The sequence below is a fragment of the Osmerus eperlanus genome, unplaced genomic scaffold (genome assembly GCF_963692335.1).
Source record: "Osmerus eperlanus unplaced genomic scaffold, fOsmEpe2.1 SCAFFOLD_65, whole genome shotgun sequence".
NCBI lineage: Eukaryota > Metazoa > Chordata > Actinopteri > Osmeriformes > Osmeridae > Osmerus > Osmerus eperlanus.
The window spans coordinates 48,866-68,865 of record NW_026911134.1 but is presented as its reverse complement, the minus strand read 5'-3'; the positions used below and the strand labels follow the sequence as shown (position 1 = coordinate 68,865).

Here is a 20,000-nt window from a genome sequence, read left to right as displayed (position 1 = left end):
CAGACAGTCAGAGAGACATGCAGACAGACAGACAGACAGGCAGACGGACAGAGAGACATGCAGACAGACAGACAGGCAGACAGGCCGACAGACAGGCAGACAGGCCGACAGACATGCAGACAAACAGAGAGACATGCAGACAGACAGAGAGACAGGCAGACAGGCAGACATGCAGACAGACAGACAGACATGTAGACATGCAGCCGGTCACACTATTGTGATCATGGACCTCAGACTCCCTTCACTTCCCCAACCCTCGCTACAACCATGAAGAACACACACCCAACACACACACACCCAACAAAAACACACACAAAACAACACCCCCAACTCAACACACACACCTAACACAGCACCCAGCCTCTCAGTGTGAAGCAGATTGCAGAATTGCTGGCTGTGAGAGCCCTCTGCTGCAGTCTGCTGGTTACTGCAGGTAGCCTCTACTGTACCCTAGCCTCTACTGTACCCCAGCCTCTACTGTACCCCAGCCTCTACTGTACCACAACCTCTACTGTACCCCAGCCTCTACTGTACCCTAGCCTCTACTGTACCCTAGCCTCTACTGTACCCCAGCCTATATCAGCTCACTGTACCCTAGCCTCTACTGTACCACAGCCTCTATCAGCTCACTGTACCCTAGCCTCTACTGTACCCCAGCCTCTACTGTACCCAGCCTCTATCAGCTCACTGTACCCTAGCCCCAACGTACTCACTCGGGGGGGGGGGGGCATCAGAAGGCATCAGAGTAAGGAGAGACAGAGAAGAGAGACGGAAGGAGAGACAGAGAAGAGAGACGGAAGGAGAGACAGAAGGAGAGACAGAAGGAGAGACAGTAGGAGAGACAGAAGGAGAGAGACGGAAGGAGAGACAGAAGGAGAGACAGAAGGAGAGACAGAAGGAGAGAGACGTAAGGAGAGACAGAAGGAGAGACAGAAGGAGAGAGACGTAAGGAGAGACAGAAGGAGAGACAGAGAAGAGAGACGAAAGGAGAGACAGAAGGAGAGACAGAAGGAGAGACAGAAGGAGAGAGACGGAAGGAGAGACAGAAGGAGAGACGGAAGGAGAGACAGAAGGAGAGACAGAAGGAGAGACAGAAGGAGAGACGGAAGGAGAGACAGAAGGAGAGAGACGGAAGGAGAGACAGAGAAGAGAGACGGAAGGAGAGACAGAAGGAGAGACAGAAAGAGAGACAGAAGGAGAGACAGAGAAGAGAGACGGAAGGAGAGACAGAAGGAGAGACAGAAGGAGAGACGGAAGAAGAGACAGAAGGAGAGAGACGGAAGGAGAGACAGAGAAGAGAGACGGAAGGAGAGACAGAGAAGAGAGACGGAAGGAGAGACAGAAGGAGAGACAGAAAGAGAGACAGAAGGAGAGACAGAGAAGAGAGACGGAAGGAGAAACAGAAGGAGAGACAGAAGGAGAGACGGAAGGAGAGACAGAAGGAGACAGAAGGAGAGACGGAAGGAGACAGAAGGAGAGACAGAGAGAGGAGAGAGAAAGATAGATAGAAATAGATAGATGGATGGATAGAGGGAGGAGAGACTTCATTACATGACATGTAGGCGCATGCAGCCAACAGTTGCCATGGCAGCAGCTTGTCATGTCAGCCTCGCCCTGACTGAGTGGAGGGAGAAGGCCACGTGCACTCCCACAGGAGCGTGCATGTGGGCAGAGGTACCTGCGTCACACTCACAGCTGCCATGGCAACCAACACTGTATCAACCAGGTGAGTGCTTGGATACGGTGACAACAGGCTTCTCCTTCCTCTTCTGACTATGGTGACACACACACACACACACACACACCAGAGATGGGAAGTACAAATACTTCATTGCTGTACTTTAGATGTATTTGGTATCAGTACTTTACTTCACTATTTATTTTTCTGACAACTTCTTTCTTTCACTCCTGACATTCTTTTCACAAATATCTGGACTTTCGACTTCATTTTCAAACAGGGTTTGTTAGTTTAGTTTTAATCTGTATTTGGTGGCATGATCAATATGATGTTGTTAGTACACTATTGTTACAGTTTTTACACGGTTATTGCAATGTTATTAGTGTTATTACAGCATTACTACACTGTTATTGTTAGCAACTACATATCCACAAGTGTGTGTATCTCAGGACCTTTTAGTTTTCTTTCTCGTTGCTCAGCTGTGTGTGTCTGTCAGGAACACCTCACACGCCAGCACCACCCCCAGCCCCGCCCCCAGCCCTGCCCCCAGCACCACCCCCAGCACCACCCCAAACACCAACAACCGAGTCCCTCCCTTCCCAGCAAAGCAAGGTTCTGCAAGGTAGGTTTTATTTTCTGTCTTTTCTGTGAGGATATTAAGTTAAATTCCTTTAAAACGAACAGGAGGAAGCACTGTTGCGGTGCCTGTAGGCTCCCTGGTCTATTTCTGACCGTGTTATTATGGGATCGCCCAGCTGAGCAGACGCCTCACGTGTTGCAGCTGACTGCTTGAGCAACAGCAGGAGCAGATACTGATTCTGAGACATTAAATTTGACTGTTTCTGTGTTATCTTGCAGGACACGATCCAACACACACTAGGACCTGGGAGGGAAACAGAAGTAAAACACTTGTACAAAACTCTCTCCTGCATTTCACAGCGGTACAGTGGAATATCAGTCCAGTGAGATCCCTCTCTTTCTCTCCCTCCTCCCCCCTCTCTTCTCTCCCCCAGTGTCGTACGAGCGTCTCCTGTCTCTCCAGAGTCTGAGTGAGGCTCCCAGCCCCTGGAGGGGGCTGACCATGAACCGCTGCCTGGTTCTGGCCCTGCTGCTGGTGCTGGTCAGCTCTGGGGTCAACGAGGTCAACGGTGTGTAACTGACACACGCAGGGTCAGGGTTCGGTATTATGGAGGACAGGGATCGTATTATAAGTAGTGTGCTGCAGAACTCAGGTCACAGCACATCCAGTTGGGTGAAAGGTGTGCTGTAGCTCTGGAGGTAGTGAGGTATGCTCTGTGCTGTAGCTCTGGAGGTAGTGAGGTATGCTCTGTGCTGTAGCTCTGGAGGTAGTGAGGTATGCTCTGTGCTGTAGCTCTGGAGGTAGTGAGGTATGCTCTGTGCTGTAGCTCTGGAGGTAGTGAGGTATGCTCTGTGCTGTAGCTCTGGAGGTAGTGAGGTATGCTCTGTTCTGTTGCTCTGGAGGTAGTTAGGTGTGATCTGTGCTGTAGCTCTGGAGGTAGTGAGGTATGCTCTGTGCTGTAGCTCTGGAGGTAGTTAGGTGTGATCTGTGCTGTAGCTCTGGAGGTAGTGAGGTATGCTCTGTTCTGTTGCTCTGGAGGTAGTTAGGTGTGATCTGTGCTGTAGCTCTGGAGGTAGTGAGGTATGCTCTGTGCTGTAGCTCTGGAGGTAGTGAGGTATGCTCTGTGCTGTAGCTCTGGAGGTAGTGAGGTATGCTCTGTGCTGTTGCAGAGGCGCTGGGCTCGGTGCTGGAGCAGACAGGCCTGTTAGGGGGGGAGGAGGGCATTGCTGCTCAGGTACCAACACACCTCACATCTTCTTACTCACTTACAGACCTGGTACTTCTTACTTCTTAGTTACTTCATAATCACAACAACTTAGTTCAATTGAATCTTACTTTGTTACTTCAGAAATCTTTACCGCTTGATGCTACTTTCCTGCACACTACTTCATTCTAAACTACTGTGTGTGTGTGTGTGTGTGTGCGTGTGTGTGTGTGTGCCCCAGCCTGCCAGGCCCCTGTGGGAGGAGGTGGTGGGCTGGGTCTGGGGTGACGAGGAAGACGAGGAGGCGGCCAGGATGAAGAAAAAGCAGCGCCTGGGAGGAACCATGAGGCTCCGGAACAAGGAGGCCATCAGGAGCGGTCTGCTGAAGCAGGAGGATAGAGAAGGAACACTGTAGAATCACGTTTGTCTGGATCTTAGTAACATCTGGATATCTTGGATGGGTGTTGAACTGGTGCATATTTTTGAAAATAGAAATGATGTCTTTGAAAATACAACACATGGTCTCATATCGAGGCAAATATCAAAAGAAGTTACACAATGTCCTGTTATGCATGATCATCAGCAATACGTTTTAAAATGAGGAAATGTTTATTAAGGTTCATATTTGGTTTTTAATATATAACATCACATGTGGCATACGTCAATGAGAAATATGTACATTAAAACACCTTCCTCTTGAAAAACTGCAGTACCACTGTGTCCAAACTGGTCATTACTCTTGTCAAGATGTGTTATGTATTTAGGAACCCAGACATGCTAAGACCTCAACCATGCTAAAATCTCAACCATGCTAACATCTCAACCATGCTAACATCTCAACCATGCTAACATCTCAACCATGCTAACACCTCAACCATGCTAAGACCTCAACCATGCTAAGACCAACTGACAGTCCTCCTCTTGAATGGAGACAGAACACTTTTACACAATAACATAATAATATAACAAGAATAAAATCATGCACATGCAGGCCCTCACAACTGTGGCCCATCCTGCTTCTCCTCCCCTCCTCCTCTCCTCCTCCTCCCCTCCTCCTCCTCCTCCTCTCATCCCCTTAGCGACAGCCACACTGCTTGGCCACCATGTTGTCCTTCATGCTGATGGTGGCTCCGTTGTTTTCCAGCTCCACCACCAGCAGGGGGTCGTACTCCAGGGGCACACAGCAGGGGCTTCGTCCCAGCTCCCGCCCTCCCTGCACCTGCACACACACAGGCTGGTCAGAGCTGCACCTCCACCTTGTTCCTGCACTGAGTAGGGTGGAGGTGAAGGTGTAATGAACATGGTGTAAGTGTAGTGTACAATGTGCGGAGTGTAGGTGTGCAGGTGTGCAGGTGTGCAGGGTGTGCAGGTGTGCAGGGTGTGCAGGTGTGCAGGTGTGCAGGGTGTGCAGGTGTGCAGGGTGTGCAGGTGTGCAGGTGTGCAGGTGTGCAGGGTGTGCAGGTGTGCAGGTGTGCAGGGTGTGCAGGTGTGCAGGTGTGCAGGGTGTGCAGGTGTGCAGGGTGTGCAGGTGTGCAGGTGTGCAGGTGTGCAGGTGTGCAGGGTGTGCAGGTGTGCAGGGTGTGCAGGTGTGCAGGTGTGCAGGGTGTGCAGGTGTGCAGGTGTGCAGGTGTGCAGGTGTGCAGGTGTGCAGGTGTGCAGGGTGTGCAGGTGTGCAGGGTACCTGGCTGTTGAGCAGCATGACATGGTTGTTGCCGTCGACGCCCTGCAGGATGGGAAAGTGGCAGCTGCCCTCACAGTTGTTGATGTTGGCGTGCGGCGGGTCCTTGAAGAAGCTCTCCAGGGACACGGTCAGGCTGTGCAGCCGGCAGAGGGAGCTCCGCTCAGGGGACGCCCGGGCTGCACGCCGGCCTCGCTCCACCTCCCACTGCCCCAGAACCATGTGCAGGGCCTTGAGCAGGAGCAGGGCCCGATACTGCCTCTCTCTGGAGCCACTCACACCTAGTAGTGGAGACACCCCCTGTTACTGACACACACACTCACCAAAGACAGGCCATTCAGATCCTTATGAGCATCTTAATCAAAATTAAACCTAATAAACTGACCAGCCTGCAGTTCTTCTCCTGGCCTGGGGAGGGCGCCGAGCTCCTGCAGCCTGCGCAGCCTCTCCACGCCCCTGCAGCCCAGCTCCTCCCGCCCCAGCTGGCCCACGGCCTCCGCCAGCCGCAGCCTAAGGGCCTCTAGCAGGCCGGGGGTCAGGGAAAGCTCCCCCCCCTGGCCCCCCAACAGGGCTCCCCCCTGCCCCCCCAGCACTGCCCTCTTCTGGGGGAAGAAGAACAGTGTGGGACCAGAGGAGTTGATGAGGCCGAGGAGGAGAGCCTCGCTTGAGGAGGGGCCCAGGGGGAGGGGGGGCAGGGAGTTCAGGGAGGCCAGGGGGAAGGGGGCGGCGTTCTGGGGGGGCACCTGTGGGGGCACCTGTGGGAGCACCTCAGACAGGAAGCTCTGGAGCTGACACAGGAAGGGGCATGGCTCCAGGGGCTCTCTGGGGAACACAAGTGAACAACGCTGAACTCAGGAAGAATCATCCAGTCATGGTTCTATGGTGATATTATAGTTTTGATTAATTGAGTTTACAGCAATTCTGCAATTTAACATTTAAACATAATACAATTTGGATGTCGCTTTGGACATCCAAATTGCAAACTGCTACCTGAATAAAATATAAAAATGTAAATGTAATGATGAGCTGGCTTAGAAAGTGATTTAATTCTGAAGCAATGAAACCTCACCTCTCTCCCGTCGCTCGATCCAATGAGAACAGCAGCAGAGGGGTCATAATGATGTCATTGGCTGCTTCTCTACCAATCAGAATCCTTCGTAGCTCAGACAACTTTTGTCCTGCAGAGAGAGAAGAGGTTAGAGAGGTTAAACTCTAACAGATGAAGTTGATCTGAACGGTGGTTCATGCCTGATTCTGTTTCCGGTGTTTTCAACGTGACAGAAACTCTCCATTTGTGGCCCCCTGAGGGCTGTCCAGTCAGAACCAGGTACTGGGTCTTCGATGACAGACACAGCGTCTGGGAGACACAGAAACATCTAGAGTCAAGACCACAACTTCCCTGGCCTGGGGGCGGGGCCTAGGAGATGGGCGGAGCCTCACCTGTGTAGGAGGTTGGAGGGCAGGGCTGGTGAAGGAGACCTCCATGTCTGAGGTTGTCATGGGAACGCTGGAGGCCAGGGCGAGGACAGGATGCAGCTTCAGGAGCGTAGAGAGGGGGAGGTGAAAGGTCAACACCAGCCTTCCTCCCCCTCCCTCCTCCTCCTCCACCAGTTCTGTGTGGAGGAACACAGAACCTTGCATGACAGGCATCTACTAAATTAAAACATTGTTATTAAGATGCACCCAGTGAGGCTGGGTGTGTCTCCGTGGTAACCTGTGTCAGGGTGCATGACACGCAGTGTGTCCCCAGCACCAGCCAGCCGCGCCAGGGCAGCGACGGGCCCCCCCTCCGACCCCGGGCACACTCCAAACCGGACCAGAGCCTCCTGCCCCCCCTGCCTCCCTCGGGGGGGCCAGCCCTCCTGTAAGGCTGAGAGCATGTGTTCCAGCGGTCCCCCCAGGGTGCCCCCAGAGCAGGGGGGGGCCGCAGGGTGGAGTGAGGAGGGGGCTGTATGTTGGTCTGAGCCCCCCCCCTCCACACCCTCTTCTGCAGAGGGGCGGGGCATCACCAGTCTGCCTACAAACACAAACACCCGTTAGTTCACTGAAAGAAGTTTACAAGTGTACACATGTATGTGATACACAAATACACATGTATTTGACATGTGGTTGAAATAGCAGACTTCTATTCTAGAGCGAGGTAGATCTCATGTGTCTAGACAGAAGTTCTAGAACCTGTCAGGGTTCAGACAGGAGTCAAGCAGGCCTGTCTGTTACCATATCTGCAGGAGCTACACACAAACACATCCATGAGATCAGGAAAAACTATTTTAACAAGTCAGGTGGCTGAGCGGTTAGGGAATCGGCTAGTAATCAGAAAGTTGCCAGTTCGATTCCCGGCTGTGCGAAATGATGTTGTGTCCTTGGGCAAGGCACTTAACCCTACTTGCCCTGGGGGAATGTCCCTGTACTTACTGTAAAGTCGCTCTGGATAAGATCGTCTGCTAAATGACTAAATGTAAATAAGACTTGAGGCTTCTGTTGAGCTGTTCAAAAGTCACATGGGGTAAAAGTGTAGCCATGGTGTGTTGAGAGTGTGTGATGTGTTTACTAGTGTGTGTTTACATTTAGTCATTTAGCAGGTGTCATTGTGTGTGTGTGGTGAGACTGACCTGGTTCTGGATGGTCTGAGGGGGTCTCCTCCTGACACTTTTCCCCCAGTGGAGAGCCCTGTCCTGGGCAGTGGTGGGGCAAAGCATCCCCCATCCTGGAGGCCTGGAGAAACAGCCAGCACATAACACAGCACAGCATCATGTCTGCCTACCTGTCTGTCTACCTGTCTTTTTACCTGTCTGTCTACTTCTCAGTCTGTCTGTCTCTCAGTCCATGTGTCAGAATGCTGAACTCTCCCCCAAGTTCTGCGGCGTTAGTGGAGGAGATCAGCTTTGTACACAGCATTCCCCCTGCTGTTCCCACCCAGTGGGGCGAGGGCCAGGGCTGCAGTGTCCTTGAGGGGAGCCCTGAGACCAGCATCCCAGCCAGGGAGCAAGATAAGAGGAGAGGGGGAGAGCAGGAACACACAATGAGGTGTTGTTGGTGAGCAGACAGAGGGAGGGCAGGTCGCATCGCACCCCAATACTGGAGGAAGGAGCTGACTGATCTTCATGTTGTCCTCAAGGCCTCTCATGAAGCGTCCACAGTAGCAGCACTGTCCACTAGCCAGACAGCAGGCCGGACCACGACTGAGGCCTGACTGACTACGCACCACAAATACATCTCATAACCCCAAGTCTAGCTGTCTCACAGCCCCCAGTCTAGCTGTCTCACAGCCCCCAGTCTAGCTGTCTCACATCCCCCAGTCTAGCTGTCTCACAGCCCCCAGTCTAGCTGTCTCACAGCCCCCAGTCTAGCTGTCTCACAGCCCCCAGTCTAGCTGTCTCACAGCCCCGTAGTCCAACAATGTGTGACCTGTGACCTCCATGGGAAAGTTTAGGTGTGTATTGTCATGGCGAGGTGTGTGTCATAGTGTGTGTGTGTGTGTGTGTGTGTGTGTATGTTATGGTGTGTGTGTGTAGGCCCTCACCCTCAATAACTCCCATAGCTGCCTGCTTGTTGTCAGCAGATCAAGGTCTGGGAGCACTGGGTGCTGTGGCTCTCTGGGAGCACTGGGTGCTGTGGCTCTCTGGGAGCACTGGGTGCTGTGGCTCTCTGGGAGCACTGGGTGCTGTGGCTCTCTGGGAGCACTGGGTGCTGTGGCTCTCTGGGAGCACTGGGTGCTGTGGCTCTCTGGGAGCACTGGGTGCTGTGGCTCTCTGGGAGCACTGGGTGCTGTGGCTCTCTGGGAGCACTGGGTGCTGTGGCTCTCTGGGAGCACTGGGTGCTGTGGCTCTCTGGGAGCACTGGGTGCTGTGGCTCTCTGGGAGCACTGGGTGCTGTGGCTCTCTGGGAGCACTGGGTGCTGTGGCTCTCTGGGAGCACTGGGTGCTGTGGCTCTCTGGGAGCACTGGGTGCTGTGGCTCTCTGGGAGCACTGGGTGCTGTGGCTCTCTGGGAGCACTGGGTGCTGTGGCTCTCTGGGAGCACTGGGTGCTGTGGCTCTCTGGGAGCACTGGGTGCTGTGGCTCTCTGGGAGCACTGGGTGCTGTGGCTCTCTGGGAGCACTGGGTGCTGTGGCTCTCTGGGAGCACTGGGTGCTGTGGCTCTCTGGGAGCACTGGGTGCTGTGGCTCTCTGGGAACACTGGGTGCTGTGGCTCTCTGCCTGTTAGAGATAACCACCAAGGACCCCTCTGGGGGCCGGGGGCACCTGGGGGGCCGGAGGGGACCTGGGGGGTCGGGGGGGACCTGGGGGGTCGGAGGGGACCTGGGGGGTCGGAGGGGACCTGGGGGGTCGGAGGGGACCTGGGGGGTCGGAGGGGACCTGGGGGGTCGGAGGGCACCTGGGGGGTCGGAGGGGACCTGGGGGGTCGGAGGGGACCTGGGGGGTCGGAGGGGACCTGGGGGGTCGGGGGGCACCTGGGGGGTCGGAGGGGACCTGGGGGGTCGGAGGGGACCTGGGGGGTCGGAGGGGACCTGGGGGGTCGGAGGGGACCTGGGGGGTCGGAGGGGACCTGGGTGAACAGAATCATTCTGACAGGGAGACCCGCTCCTTGACTCTGAAGCAGTTAGAACTGCACTTCTGATCCTGGATCTACATGCTGTATTTCTACATGCTGTATTTCTACACGCTGTATTTCTACACGCTGTATTTCTACAAGCTGTATTTCTACATGGGTTTAGGTAAAAGCATCTGGTAGATGAACACTATGGTGTTTAAAAAGACAGACACAAGGGAAGGTGTGCCTTTAGACCATGTCTAACACTCAGTCAACTTAGTCATGTTTCATTCCATCAACATCATACAACAATCATATCTGTAATGTATCTAAATAACAATAGTGATATGATGTACACACTGATACACACTAACACCACAGCTTCAAAGGTAGGAGACTACTGCCTCTACCCCCCCATCACACACAACTGAGTAATAACGTCCGAAAACACACTGGTCCATATATGGCCACAGGATGAGTCTGTCTGCAGAATGTCCTGTTGAGTTAGAGTCCTCCCTCCCTCCACCAGGAATCCAGTCAAAACACACTGAACAGGAATCCAGTCAACACACACTGAACAGGAATTCATCAACACACACTGAACAGGAATCCAGTCAACACACATTGAACAGGAATTCATCAACACAACAGGGAGAATATTTATATGAAACCATTATTTATTAATAATGATCATAAAAAGCGGAAAAACAAACATTTAATTTCAAAATGTCGTCATTTAAACATCTTAAAAGATATAAGCACCAACACAAACCCTGGAGTCTGTAACAGAGGTTTGCTGTTATTGCACCTCTTTCACCTCATTAACACCTGTCCTGGCTTCACTGATCAACACACACCTGCCACACACCTGTCACACACCTGTCACACAGCTTGCAGAGCCAGAGTGTGTCAGCCTGTGAGGGTCTCCTGCTCCACAGGAGAAACCGGAAGCAGGCCACCACTCGGAAGCCACGCGTGTGTGACAGCGAGAATCTTTAGGTTCGGGAATAAGACCCGAACACTTATCAATAAGGCGATCTGTTAACTGACATCACCAGTTATTACGAGTCGCATCACCAGAGAGAAGGGTGTCATTCCTGAGTTGGGCAATGCCACACCTGATTAGACTTCCAGTAGTTAGAAAATGTTACCTCATTTTGACAGGTTCCTGAGTTAAATATCAGGGTTCATGTTTGTAGTTCTCTCTGTGTTTGCATTTGTAGTCCTCTGCCTAGCAGGTGCACAAACAGGAAGTGGGACAGATCTCAAATTCCTGGTTTTAAAGGTGGTACCATCTAATATTGTGCTCCAGAACGGTGATGACAGCAGTGTTCTCACTCCCACACACGGTGCCCCCAGAGATGGAGGAAGCATTCCATGACGAGACAGCAGAGGTTGACTAGCATGCTAGCTAGGTACCCTGGCCCCCGCTAACAGTAGAAGGCTAGTATGCTAGCTAGGTACCCTGGCCCCCGCTAAACAGCAGAAGGCTAGCATGCTAGCTAGGTACCCTGGCCCCTGCTAACAGCAGAAGGCTAGCATGCTAGCTAGGTACCCTGGCCCCCACTAACAGTAGAAGGCTAGCATGCTAGCTAGGTACCCTGGCAGAAGGCAAACAGCAGAAGGCTAGCATGGTAGCGGAAGGGGATATACCTGCTTTGTCTTTGTTAAAGGTATAAAAGACCACCAGACTGGAGAGAACATTACTAGACAAACAGCACTGTGTTTCTGAACAGTACTAGACCAACACAGCACTGTGTTTCTGAACAGTACTAGACAAACACAGCACTGTTTCTGAACAGTACTAGACAAACACAGCACTGTTTCTGAACAGTACTAGACCAACACAGCACTGTGTTTCTGAACAGTACTAGACCAACACAGCACTGTGTTTCTGAACAGTACTAGACCAACACAGCACTGTGTTTCTGAACAGTACTAGACCAACACAGCACTGTGTTTCTGAACAGTACTAGACCAACACAGCACTGTGTTTCTGAACAGTACTAGACCAACACAGCACTGTGTTTCTGAACAGTACTAGACCAACACAGCACTGTGTTTCTGAACAGTACTAGACCAACACAGCACTGTGTTTCTGAACAGTACTAGACCAACACAGCACTGTGTTTCTGAACAGTACTAGACCAACACAGCACTGTGTTTCTGAACAGTACTAGACCAACACAGCACTGTGTTTCTGAACAGTACTAGACCAACACAGCACTGTGTTTCTGAACAGTACTAGACCAACACAGCACTGTGTTTCTGAACAGTACTAGACCAACACAGCACTGTGTTTCTGAACAGTACTAGACCAACACAGCACTGTGTTTCTGAACAGTACTAGACAAACACAGCACTGTGTTTCTGATCTGAGCACCCCGGGAGGTATGGAAACTGGGTTGGTGGAGCACGCACGCACAGACACACCTGTCCGCAGAAGGTACCACACACACCAATAGCACAGCATGTTAGTTAGCACCAGATCTATGTGAACAGTTGGTATTAGAGGGATGGATGTAAGGCTGGGTTGCAGATGGTTGCTGTCACCAGGCTAGTAGAGGAGGGGTGCTGGGTTAACACAGGAACAACTAGCTTCCGATCAGTTAGGCTGGAAGAGCCTGTAAACAGCAGGTCTTGCTGTGTTCAGCCTGCCTGGCTGCAGCCTGCTGGTTAACATCAATATATTCATTTAGCAGATATACAGTAAAGTGGGATTTGAACCCGTGATCTCGATCTGGAGTCAAATACTCTAACCACCGAGCTATATTCTCCCTTCCGATGACAGATGTGTGAGAGTAGCGGGAGTTCCCTGCAGTGTATGTGGCGTGAGGTGTGTGTATGGTGTGTGTGTGTGTGACTCCAAGCTAGAGAGGCTGGTACATGTGGAGGCCCAGTCTTAGTAGCACCTGCTTGGTCTATCAACAGCACCAGGGAGGACACCCTCTCCACAGCAGAAGGGCATCGCTAGCTCGGCACAACTCACTGATCCGGTCAATATTGAAGACACTTTACTCAGGCACAGTCCAGAGTTGTACAGATCATAGCACCATTGTTTTTTGTTTTTTTTGTCAAGTATACACAAACTTATGCATTCCACACACGGTTCAGGATATCAACACAACAAAACAAAAGACAAAACAGAATTAGAAAACCTCTAATTCACATAGCGAATGGAGACCATCTGACAGCATAAATATAATAATCTAAATTATACACAATTATATAGCCAGAGAATGATCTCCATTCACAGTACAACATTGTTCACAATGTACAATGAAATAGAAAATAAAAAGATTTAAAACGATGTGAAAATTGCCCAGTAGTTTGTTACTGTTTGTTAACTCTTGAATTCCCAGTGTGTATGAAAAGAGGTTTTGGATTGCTGTGTGTGTGTGTGTGTGTGTGTGTATGGGTTGGACGAGTTACAAGAAGCACCACAACAGAACAGGAAGTGGTCAGGGTGGCGGGAGGTGAGGCCGCCCAGAGGAGAAGAGAGAGCAGGAATGAGACATGGCCGCCCTGCTAGGGTTAGCGCCCTGCTAGGGTTAGCGCCATGCTAGGGTTAGCGCCCTGCTAGGGTTAGCACCCTGCTAGCACCGTGGCTTCTCTTTAATCTCTTCTGTTCACAAACAAGCAGGTGACATCATGCCTGCTTATACTGCCCTGCTTCACCACAGTGTGTGTGTGTGTGTTTGCTGCACAGGGCTGCTTCACCACAGTGTGTGTGTGTGTGTGTGTGTGTGTGTGTGTGTGTGGGGAGGGGGTTGTCCAGTGTGAACCCTGGTTACCATAGCCCCCAGCACCTTACCCCAGGGGCAAAGTGTCAAGTCCCTCAATGGTCATGTGACCTGGTTATGTGACCTGGTCATGTGAGGGGTTAGAGGTCAAGAAGATGAGAGTGCACTGAGCAGTTACCTAGGTAACTAGGTAGTGTGTACTTAGTGGAATGTGCTGTGCTTTGATCTGTATATCAATATCAGAATCAAGTCTAAAACATTCAAAAAAGTATTAATTATTTATGTTTTTTTTTTTACATGTATTTCATAAAAGATTTCAGCACCTGGGAGGCAGTGATGAACTCTCTACTGCCCCATAGAAACAGCCTGGCCAGGTGTCCACTCACGAGGTACCCCCCTCCTCCTACTCACACAAACATGACCTCTGACCTTCACAGTGGTGCGTGTCTGTGTGTGAGTGTGTGTGTGTCCCAGGACTGGAGAACCAGGAGCAGAACGTCTTGGCTCCACACCTGGACTGCTTGCATAGCTATCGTTGTCTTGAGGTAGATATCTTCAGTTACCTGTCCGGGACAAGAATGAGAAGCAGTTAAACAGGATGTGACATCAGTAGAACCAAACATGGGGATGGGTCATAGCTTGGTGGTTAGAGCTTTTGACTGCACATCAAGAGGTCACTGGTTCAAATTCTCCCCTGCAAGTCATTTGAGATCAAATAAAAGTGTCTTAGAAATGAATACATTTGAATCCCATGCTTGTGCTGGTGATGACAGGAGAGGGAGGGAGGGAAGGTCACTCATATCTCTGCTGGGTGAGTCGTGTTGTGTTGGGTAACAGTTCATACCTGACTTTACGTACCTTGTTCAAACTGACCAGCAGCTTGGGGAGCCCAGGGGTCTCGCCCTCTCCTCCTCTCCCCAAGCCAGACTCACCTGCTCCCTCCCCTGTCCCCCACCCCCCCTATCTGGGCCGGGCACCTGACAGCTGGGAGGAGGAAGAGGAGGGGTGAGAGGAAGAGGAGGGGTGAGAGGAGGAGGGGGGGTGAGAGGAGGAGGGGGGGTGAGAGGAGGAGGGGGGGTGAGAGGAGGAGGGGAGGCCCAATGTTCGCCACATCGTCCCCCTCCCAGATCCTCTTCCTGCCCCTCCTTCTTCTGGGGAGCTAACTGGGGGAGGAGGGGGGAGGTGGTAGGGCCCGGTGAAGGGCCGAGAGGAGGAGGAGGAGGAAGGAGCAGCTACAGGAGAGGAGGATGAGAGAGTTCTCTGATGCTGGACGCAGGAGGGAGGTAGACCAGCAGACAGGAAGGAGTCAGAGCGAGAGGAAGGGGAGGAGGTGGAGATACAGGAAGAGGTTAGCAAGGATGGGAGAGGGGGGAGAGAGAGGGAGGAGGGGGAGGTGTGTAGCACTGTCTGGGTGCGGTTGAAATGGGAGGGAGGGAGGGAGGAGGAGACCACAGATATGTAGGAAGAGGGCTGGGCCGAGAGGAGGAGATGCTGGGGTGAGGAGGAGGGGGGCTGGGCAGAGAGGAGGAGTTTCTGGGAGGAGGAGGGCTGGGCAGAGGGGAGGAGGTGCTGCTGGGAGGAGGAGGACAGACTGAGCAGAGAGGAGCGGGCCCCTGGGCTGGCCCTCGCAGCCCCAAACTGGTGTGAGGAGCCTGAAGGGACCACATGGTGAAATCTACCTGCAATCACACGCAGAGACCAGGAGAGGAGAGAGGGGGGAGAGAGAGATGGGGGAGGGAGACAGAGAAGGGGAGGGCTGAGCCAGGTTTGCAAAGCGGCAAGCAGGTCATACAGACACACAGACAGATACAGAGAGATAGACAGAGACAGACAGACAAATAGACAGAGACAGACAGATAGGCAGAAGCAGAGGCCTTTCACTATGGACCCAGAAAGAGGGTCAAGTGTGTGAGTGTGTTAGAGCAAGTGTGTGTGTTCTCCAGACAGGGTCCGTAGTGAAAGGCCAGGCAGCAGCAGGACCAGCCAGGTGATGTAGGTATGGAGGGCACTAGGACCATGCAGGCCTGCTAACTTCTCTCTACAGCCAACCTATCAGGACCTGTCCTCACAGGGTGGGTGCGCTCCACATGGTGGCTCCACTCGCTGATAGGGTACTGCACAGGAGCTGTGAAACTGATCAGTCCAGCTAGGACTGGAAAGTCAAGTTTCTCTCAACTTCCGAGTTCTGTTTTTACTGACGACAAAATGCAGCGGCCATCTTGACCGGTCCACCACCCTGGTACCAGGGACAGGGAGACAGTCATACTGCAGAGAGGGACCAGCATGAGGATCAACTTACCTGGTCACAGCAGAGGTCTCTCCCTCCCTCCTCCCACTCTCTCTCTGCCCCTCCTCCCCCCCTCGCCTCATAATCAGACAGAGTGAGAGGTAGGTGTGTGTGTGGTAAAGTGAGAGTCTGGTAAGGTGTGTGTGGTCCTCACCTCCAGCAGTGCCTCCAGCCAGCCCAGGGCTGGAGAATCCTCCCAGGGTTGTGTGTCCGTTGACCAGCCGCCCCGTCCCCCCCATGGGAGCTCCGGTCTGGGCCCCGAACAGAGACTGGAGCACAGAGGCCCCCCCCAGGGGGAACTGACCCAGGTAGGGTGCCCCGCCCCCCGGCCCGGCCACGGGGCTGCCCCCCCCCACCCTGCCAGCCAGCAGCCCGGCGCTGGCAGAGATGAAGAGGTTCTGGCTAGACAGGCCTGGGGTCGACGTCTTCACCTCCCACTCACGACACTTCTGCCTCCCCCCCGCTGGCCCCCCGCTGGCCCCCCGCCCCCCTGCCTCCTGGCTGAGGAAGGGGTTGGGGGGGGTGATGTTCCCGCTGGGCCCCCCCCGGCGCTGAGAGGGCTTGTGGTCTGAGTCGGAGTCGGTGCTGCCCCCCTGGCCACGCGGCCCCCCCGGGGGGGAACCCCCCTGGCCACGCGGCCCCCCCGGGCCGAAGGGGGAGCCCCCCTGACGGAGGTCTTGGGGGGGCTTGGGGTCGGAAATGGGGGAGAAGGTCGATTTCCATTTGGAGGTGGAGGAGGAGGAGGAGGAAGAGCTGACCTCACTTCCTGTTATGTTGCCACTACTTCCACCTGACTTCCTCCCAACTGAGAGAGAGAGGGGGAGAGAGACGGAGGGAGGGAGAAGGAGGGGGAGGGAAAACAGTATTTAAAATAGCTGGACACAAATATGAGTGTTGGTTAGACAGGCAGACCAGACAGGAAGTGTTCCTCACCTCTCTCTCCTCTCCCCGCCACGTCACGGCTCTCCAGAGAGATGGTGGCGATCTTCCTCTCAATCCTAAACACACACCAACCATCACAATCCTACTTATATCATATTGTGGTTGTAGGAGGAAGGTAGGGTCATGTGGTTGTAGGAGGAGGGTAGGGTGACGTTGTGGTTGTAGGCGGGGTGTGTGGCTCACCGGGAGCGGTTGGCAGGGTACCCTGAGTCCTCATCGTCAGAGCTGGGGTCTGAGGAGTAACTGCCAGGGGCATCCAGGGGGCGTTCCCTCTGCAGCACAGGGGGGTCCAGGTCAGGGGGCCCAGGGGGGTCCAGGTCAGGGGGGCCTGGGCTCCGGCAAGACTGCTCCGGGGACGAGATGGCTGAGATCTCTAGAGGCTGGTTGATGTTGTTCACCTTGACACACACACACACACACACACACAGACTCCTTAGCATCTTCCAGAGAGAAGCTCTACTGTGTGTGAGTCCAATCTAATCTCATTTGATTAACATCCCATTTAACCAACAACTCCTACAACCAACCAAGAGACCAAGACAACGTCCCAGACTATCCGTGCCCCCAGGACACAGCAGGACTACACTCACCATGGAGCTGATGTTGAGGGGGGAGCCAGAGGGCTGCACGCCGGAGCCTAGCCCAGGGAAGGCCTTCCTCTTGGGGGATGTGGTTGCCGGAGGCCCCCCTGCCAAACTCCGCTTCCTCCTCCCCCGCCTGCGCCCCTCCTGGGAGTGTGTGTGAGGATGTGTGTGTGGAGAGACTCCAGACGTAGCTTGGTGGTGGTGGTGATGGTGGTGGTGGTGGTTGCCGTGGTGCTTGGCGCCGGTGGATGGGGGGTGGAGCCTGGAGGAGGCCCCGCCCAGTGAGGAAGAGGAGGAGGAGGAAGAGGAAGAGGAGAAGAAGATCCGCCGGCGAGACTCTCCGTCCAGGGGGTCTGAGTCTGAGGCCCCACCCCCGTCGTCAGGGGGGGCTCTGGGGGGGGCGTCGGCATACTGCAGTACTCCTCCTGTGCTGGAGGGGGGGCTGATGGGGGGCCGGCTGGCCGGCAGGGGGGCCTGCTCGTCCGGGGGGTGGGGGCCTCCATTGACCAGACCTGAGTAGCCTGGGAGGAGAGGGGGGTGAGAACATGCTGTGTGTGTGTAGTGTGTGTGTGTAAGTGTGGTGTGTGTGTGTAGGTGTGTGCGTGTAGTGTGTAGCTGTGTGTGTGAAGCTGCTCACCATTAGTCTGGGACACAGGACTGGGTGTGCTCCTCTGAAACAAAGAAAAAAAGCTGATATAGTAGGCCATGCAGACACAGCTAGCTAGTTATGCTATCCTATGTTATGCTAGGCAGACAGGGTTAGCTATGCTATCCTATGCTATGCTGTGCTAGGCAGACAGGGTTAGCTATGCTATGCTGTGCTAGGCAGACAGGGGTTAGCTAAGCTGTACTAGGCAGACAGGGTTAGCTATGCTGTGCTAGGCAGACAGGGTTAGCTATGCTGTGCTAGACAAACAGGGTTAGCTATGCTATGCTAGGCAGACAGGGTTAGCTATGCTGTGCTAGGCAGACAGGGTTAGCTATGCTGTGCTAGGCAGACAGGGTTAGCTATGCTGTGCTAGACAGACAGGGTTAGCTATGCTATGCTAGGCAGACAGGGTTAGCTATGCTGTGCTAGGCAGACAGGGTTAGCTATGCTATGCTGTGCTAGGGAGACAGGGTTAGCTATGCTATGCTGTGCTAGGCAGACAGGGTTAGCTATGCTGTGCTAGGCAGACAGGGTTAGCTATGCTATGCTGTGCTAGGCAGACAGGGTTAGCTATGCTGTGCTATGCAGACAGTTAGCTATGCTGTGCTAGACAGACAGGGTTAGCTATGCTGTGCTATGCAGACAGTTAGCTATGCTGTGCTGTGCTCCAGGGGACCCACCAGTCTCTCTGCCCGGCTGGGCAGCACCACGCTGGCTAGCGGGATGCTAACGGGCAGCTTGCTGGGGTGCACCGTGCTGAGAGGGATGCTGACAGGCAGGCTGGTGATGGTGTCTGCCTGAGCAGGGCTCTTCTCCTTACCAGCCTGGACCACACACACAGCAGGACACTCAGGGGTGTGTGAAGAAGAGACGTGTGTGTGCGTGTGCGCGCGTGTATTCTCCCTACCCGGTCGGAGGTCTTTGCAGCGCTGCTCAGCTGTCCGTTGGAGGAGGGGGAGCCATAGGGTTTGGGCCCTAGAGCGGGGGCCCCCAGCCCCCCAAGCTCCCCCCGGTGGCCCCCCAGCCCCCGGAGATGCCCTGAGTCCTGGTTCAGGTGTCTCCTCAGGGCTATCTTGGCGGGGGAGAAGCGTGTGTAGTCTGGGAGGGGGTGCAGCCCCCCTGCCCCCCCCAGGATTCGCTGCCTGGCGTCAGGGGCGGGGGCCTCGTGGTCGGGGGACACAGGGAGGTAGCGGGCCCCCCCGACCCCCCGCTCGTACCCAGGGGATGCCGTCCCGTTGAGGGTCAGCTGGGGGCTCATGCCGTTGAGGCCGCCCCCCCCGGGGGGGGCCCCCAGCGCAGGGTGGTGGGGGCCCCCCCCGGCCCCTCTGTAGGGGGCGCTGTAGGACTTCAGCTGCAGAAGCTCCTGTTGCCTCTGGCTTTTCTCCAGCTCCACGATGCTGATCTGGAACACACAGGTCAGGGGTCATGGTGATGTCTTTCAGCAGTTGTAAACCACAGAGCTTTTTCAGGGCCGTAACCATGGTGAACATGAAGCAGCTGCAGTACTGAGAGTGTGACAGCAGAGGGCGCTGTACTGAGCACCACTACAGAGATGATGGAGGCAGGTGTTCATGTGTGTGTGTGTGTACCTGCAGCTCCAGACAGAGGCGTTGTTTCTCAGATATCTGCCTGCGCAGGGCCTGCTTCTCCTTCAGAAGACTCTCCAGACACAGACCCCCCCAGTCCAGCTGCAACTCCTCACACCGAGCCTTCAGCTGTGCGCACACACACACACGTAGCCTGTCACTAAACACACTTGTGTCAGCAGGGGCTTGTTGCACAGGCTCTGTCCCTCCAGCAGGGGCTCACCAGCAGCAGGCTGTGGTCTCGGAGCTGCAGCATGTCGGTCTGCAGCTGTCTGGTCTGCTCCTGCAGCTGCTGGTTGTGGGCGGAGATCTCCTTCTGGGCCTGGAGCACATCCTGCTCTGTCAGGGCCTTCACCCCCAGCTACACACACACACACACAGAGTCATATACACACACAGTCATACAGACACACAGTCATACAGACACGTGTGCGGAGTGTGTACTTCATCCAGCTTGGTGTGTGTGTGGAGTGTGTACCTCATCCAGCTTGGTGTGTGTGTGGAGTGTGTACCTCATCCAGCTTGGTGTGGAAGAGC

General features: G+C 54.1%; 3 protein-coding genes across 3 annotated transcripts in view; all 3 read right to left on the bottom strand.

Annotated features, from left to right (window-relative positions):
* Positions 1-4,028: 4,028 nt before the first annotated feature.
* Positions 4,029-8,086, bottom strand: amh (anti-Mullerian hormone). The gene is made up of 8 exons (XM_062455244.1): positions 7,753-8,086; positions 6,855-7,157; positions 6,581-6,753; positions 6,389-6,497; positions 6,210-6,318; positions 5,526-5,962; positions 5,144-5,421; positions 4,029-4,681 (listed from the first exon to the last, which is right to left on the bottom strand). Exons 1-8 carry the CDS (start codon positions 7,892-7,894, stop codon positions 4,538-4,540), a joined length of 1,695 nt encoding a protein of 564 aa, XP_062311228.1. The 5' UTR covers positions 7,895-8,086; the 3' UTR covers positions 4,029-4,537.
* A 617-nt stretch (positions 8,087-8,703) lies between these two features.
* Positions 8,704-9,705, bottom strand: LOC134015681 (uncharacterized). The gene has a single exon (XM_062455239.1). It carries the CDS (start codon positions 9,703-9,705, stop codon positions 8,704-8,706), a length of 1,002 nt encoding a protein of 333 aa, XP_062311223.1.
* Positions 9,706-12,669: 2,964 nt separating this feature from the next.
* Positions 12,670-20,000, bottom strand: part of dot1l (DOT1-like histone H3K79 methyltransferase) — an 18,676-nt gene continuing 11,345 nt past the window's right edge. Inside the window, exons 18-30 of the mRNA XM_062455240.1 lie at positions 19,976-20,000; positions 19,687-19,824; positions 19,467-19,592; positions 18,785-19,279; positions 18,558-18,701; positions 17,866-17,899; positions 17,235-17,749; positions 16,828-17,042; positions 16,636-16,700; positions 15,857-16,507; positions 14,946-15,094; positions 14,274-14,873; positions 12,670-13,978 (exon numbers count right to left, since the gene is read on the bottom strand). The exon at positions 19,976-20,000 is cut by the window's right edge and continues 3 nt beyond it. Coding sequence (XP_062311224.1) covers positions 14,376-14,873; positions 14,946-15,094; positions 15,857-16,507; positions 16,636-16,700; positions 16,828-17,042; positions 17,235-17,749; positions 17,866-17,899; positions 18,558-18,701; positions 18,785-19,279; positions 19,467-19,592; positions 19,687-19,824; positions 19,976-20,000 — 3,055 coding nt within the window. The 3' untranslated portion in view covers positions 12,670-13,978; positions 14,274-14,375. The remainder of the gene's footprint in view (positions 13,979-14,273; positions 14,874-14,945; positions 15,095-15,856; positions 16,508-16,635; positions 16,701-16,827; positions 17,043-17,234; positions 17,750-17,865; positions 17,900-18,557; positions 18,702-18,784; positions 19,280-19,466; positions 19,593-19,686; positions 19,825-19,975) is intronic.

Coding starts and splice junctions, on each gene's coding strand:
- amh (XM_062455244.1), bottom strand. CDS start 7,894: ATGATGCTGTGCTGTGTTATGTGCTGGCTGTTTCTCCAGGCCTCCAGG. Junction 5,963..6,209: donor GATCGAGCGACGGGAGAGAG/GTGAGGTTTCAT, acceptor TGTGTTCCCCAG/AGAGCCCCTGGAGCCATGCC. Junction 4,682..5,143: donor TCATGCTGCTCAACAGCCAG/GTACCCTGCACA, acceptor GTGTGTGTGCAG/GTGCAGGGAGGGCGGGAGCT.
- LOC134015681 (XM_062455239.1), bottom strand. CDS start 9,705: ATGATTCTGTTCACCCAGGTCCCCTCCGACCCCCCAGGTCCCCTCCGA.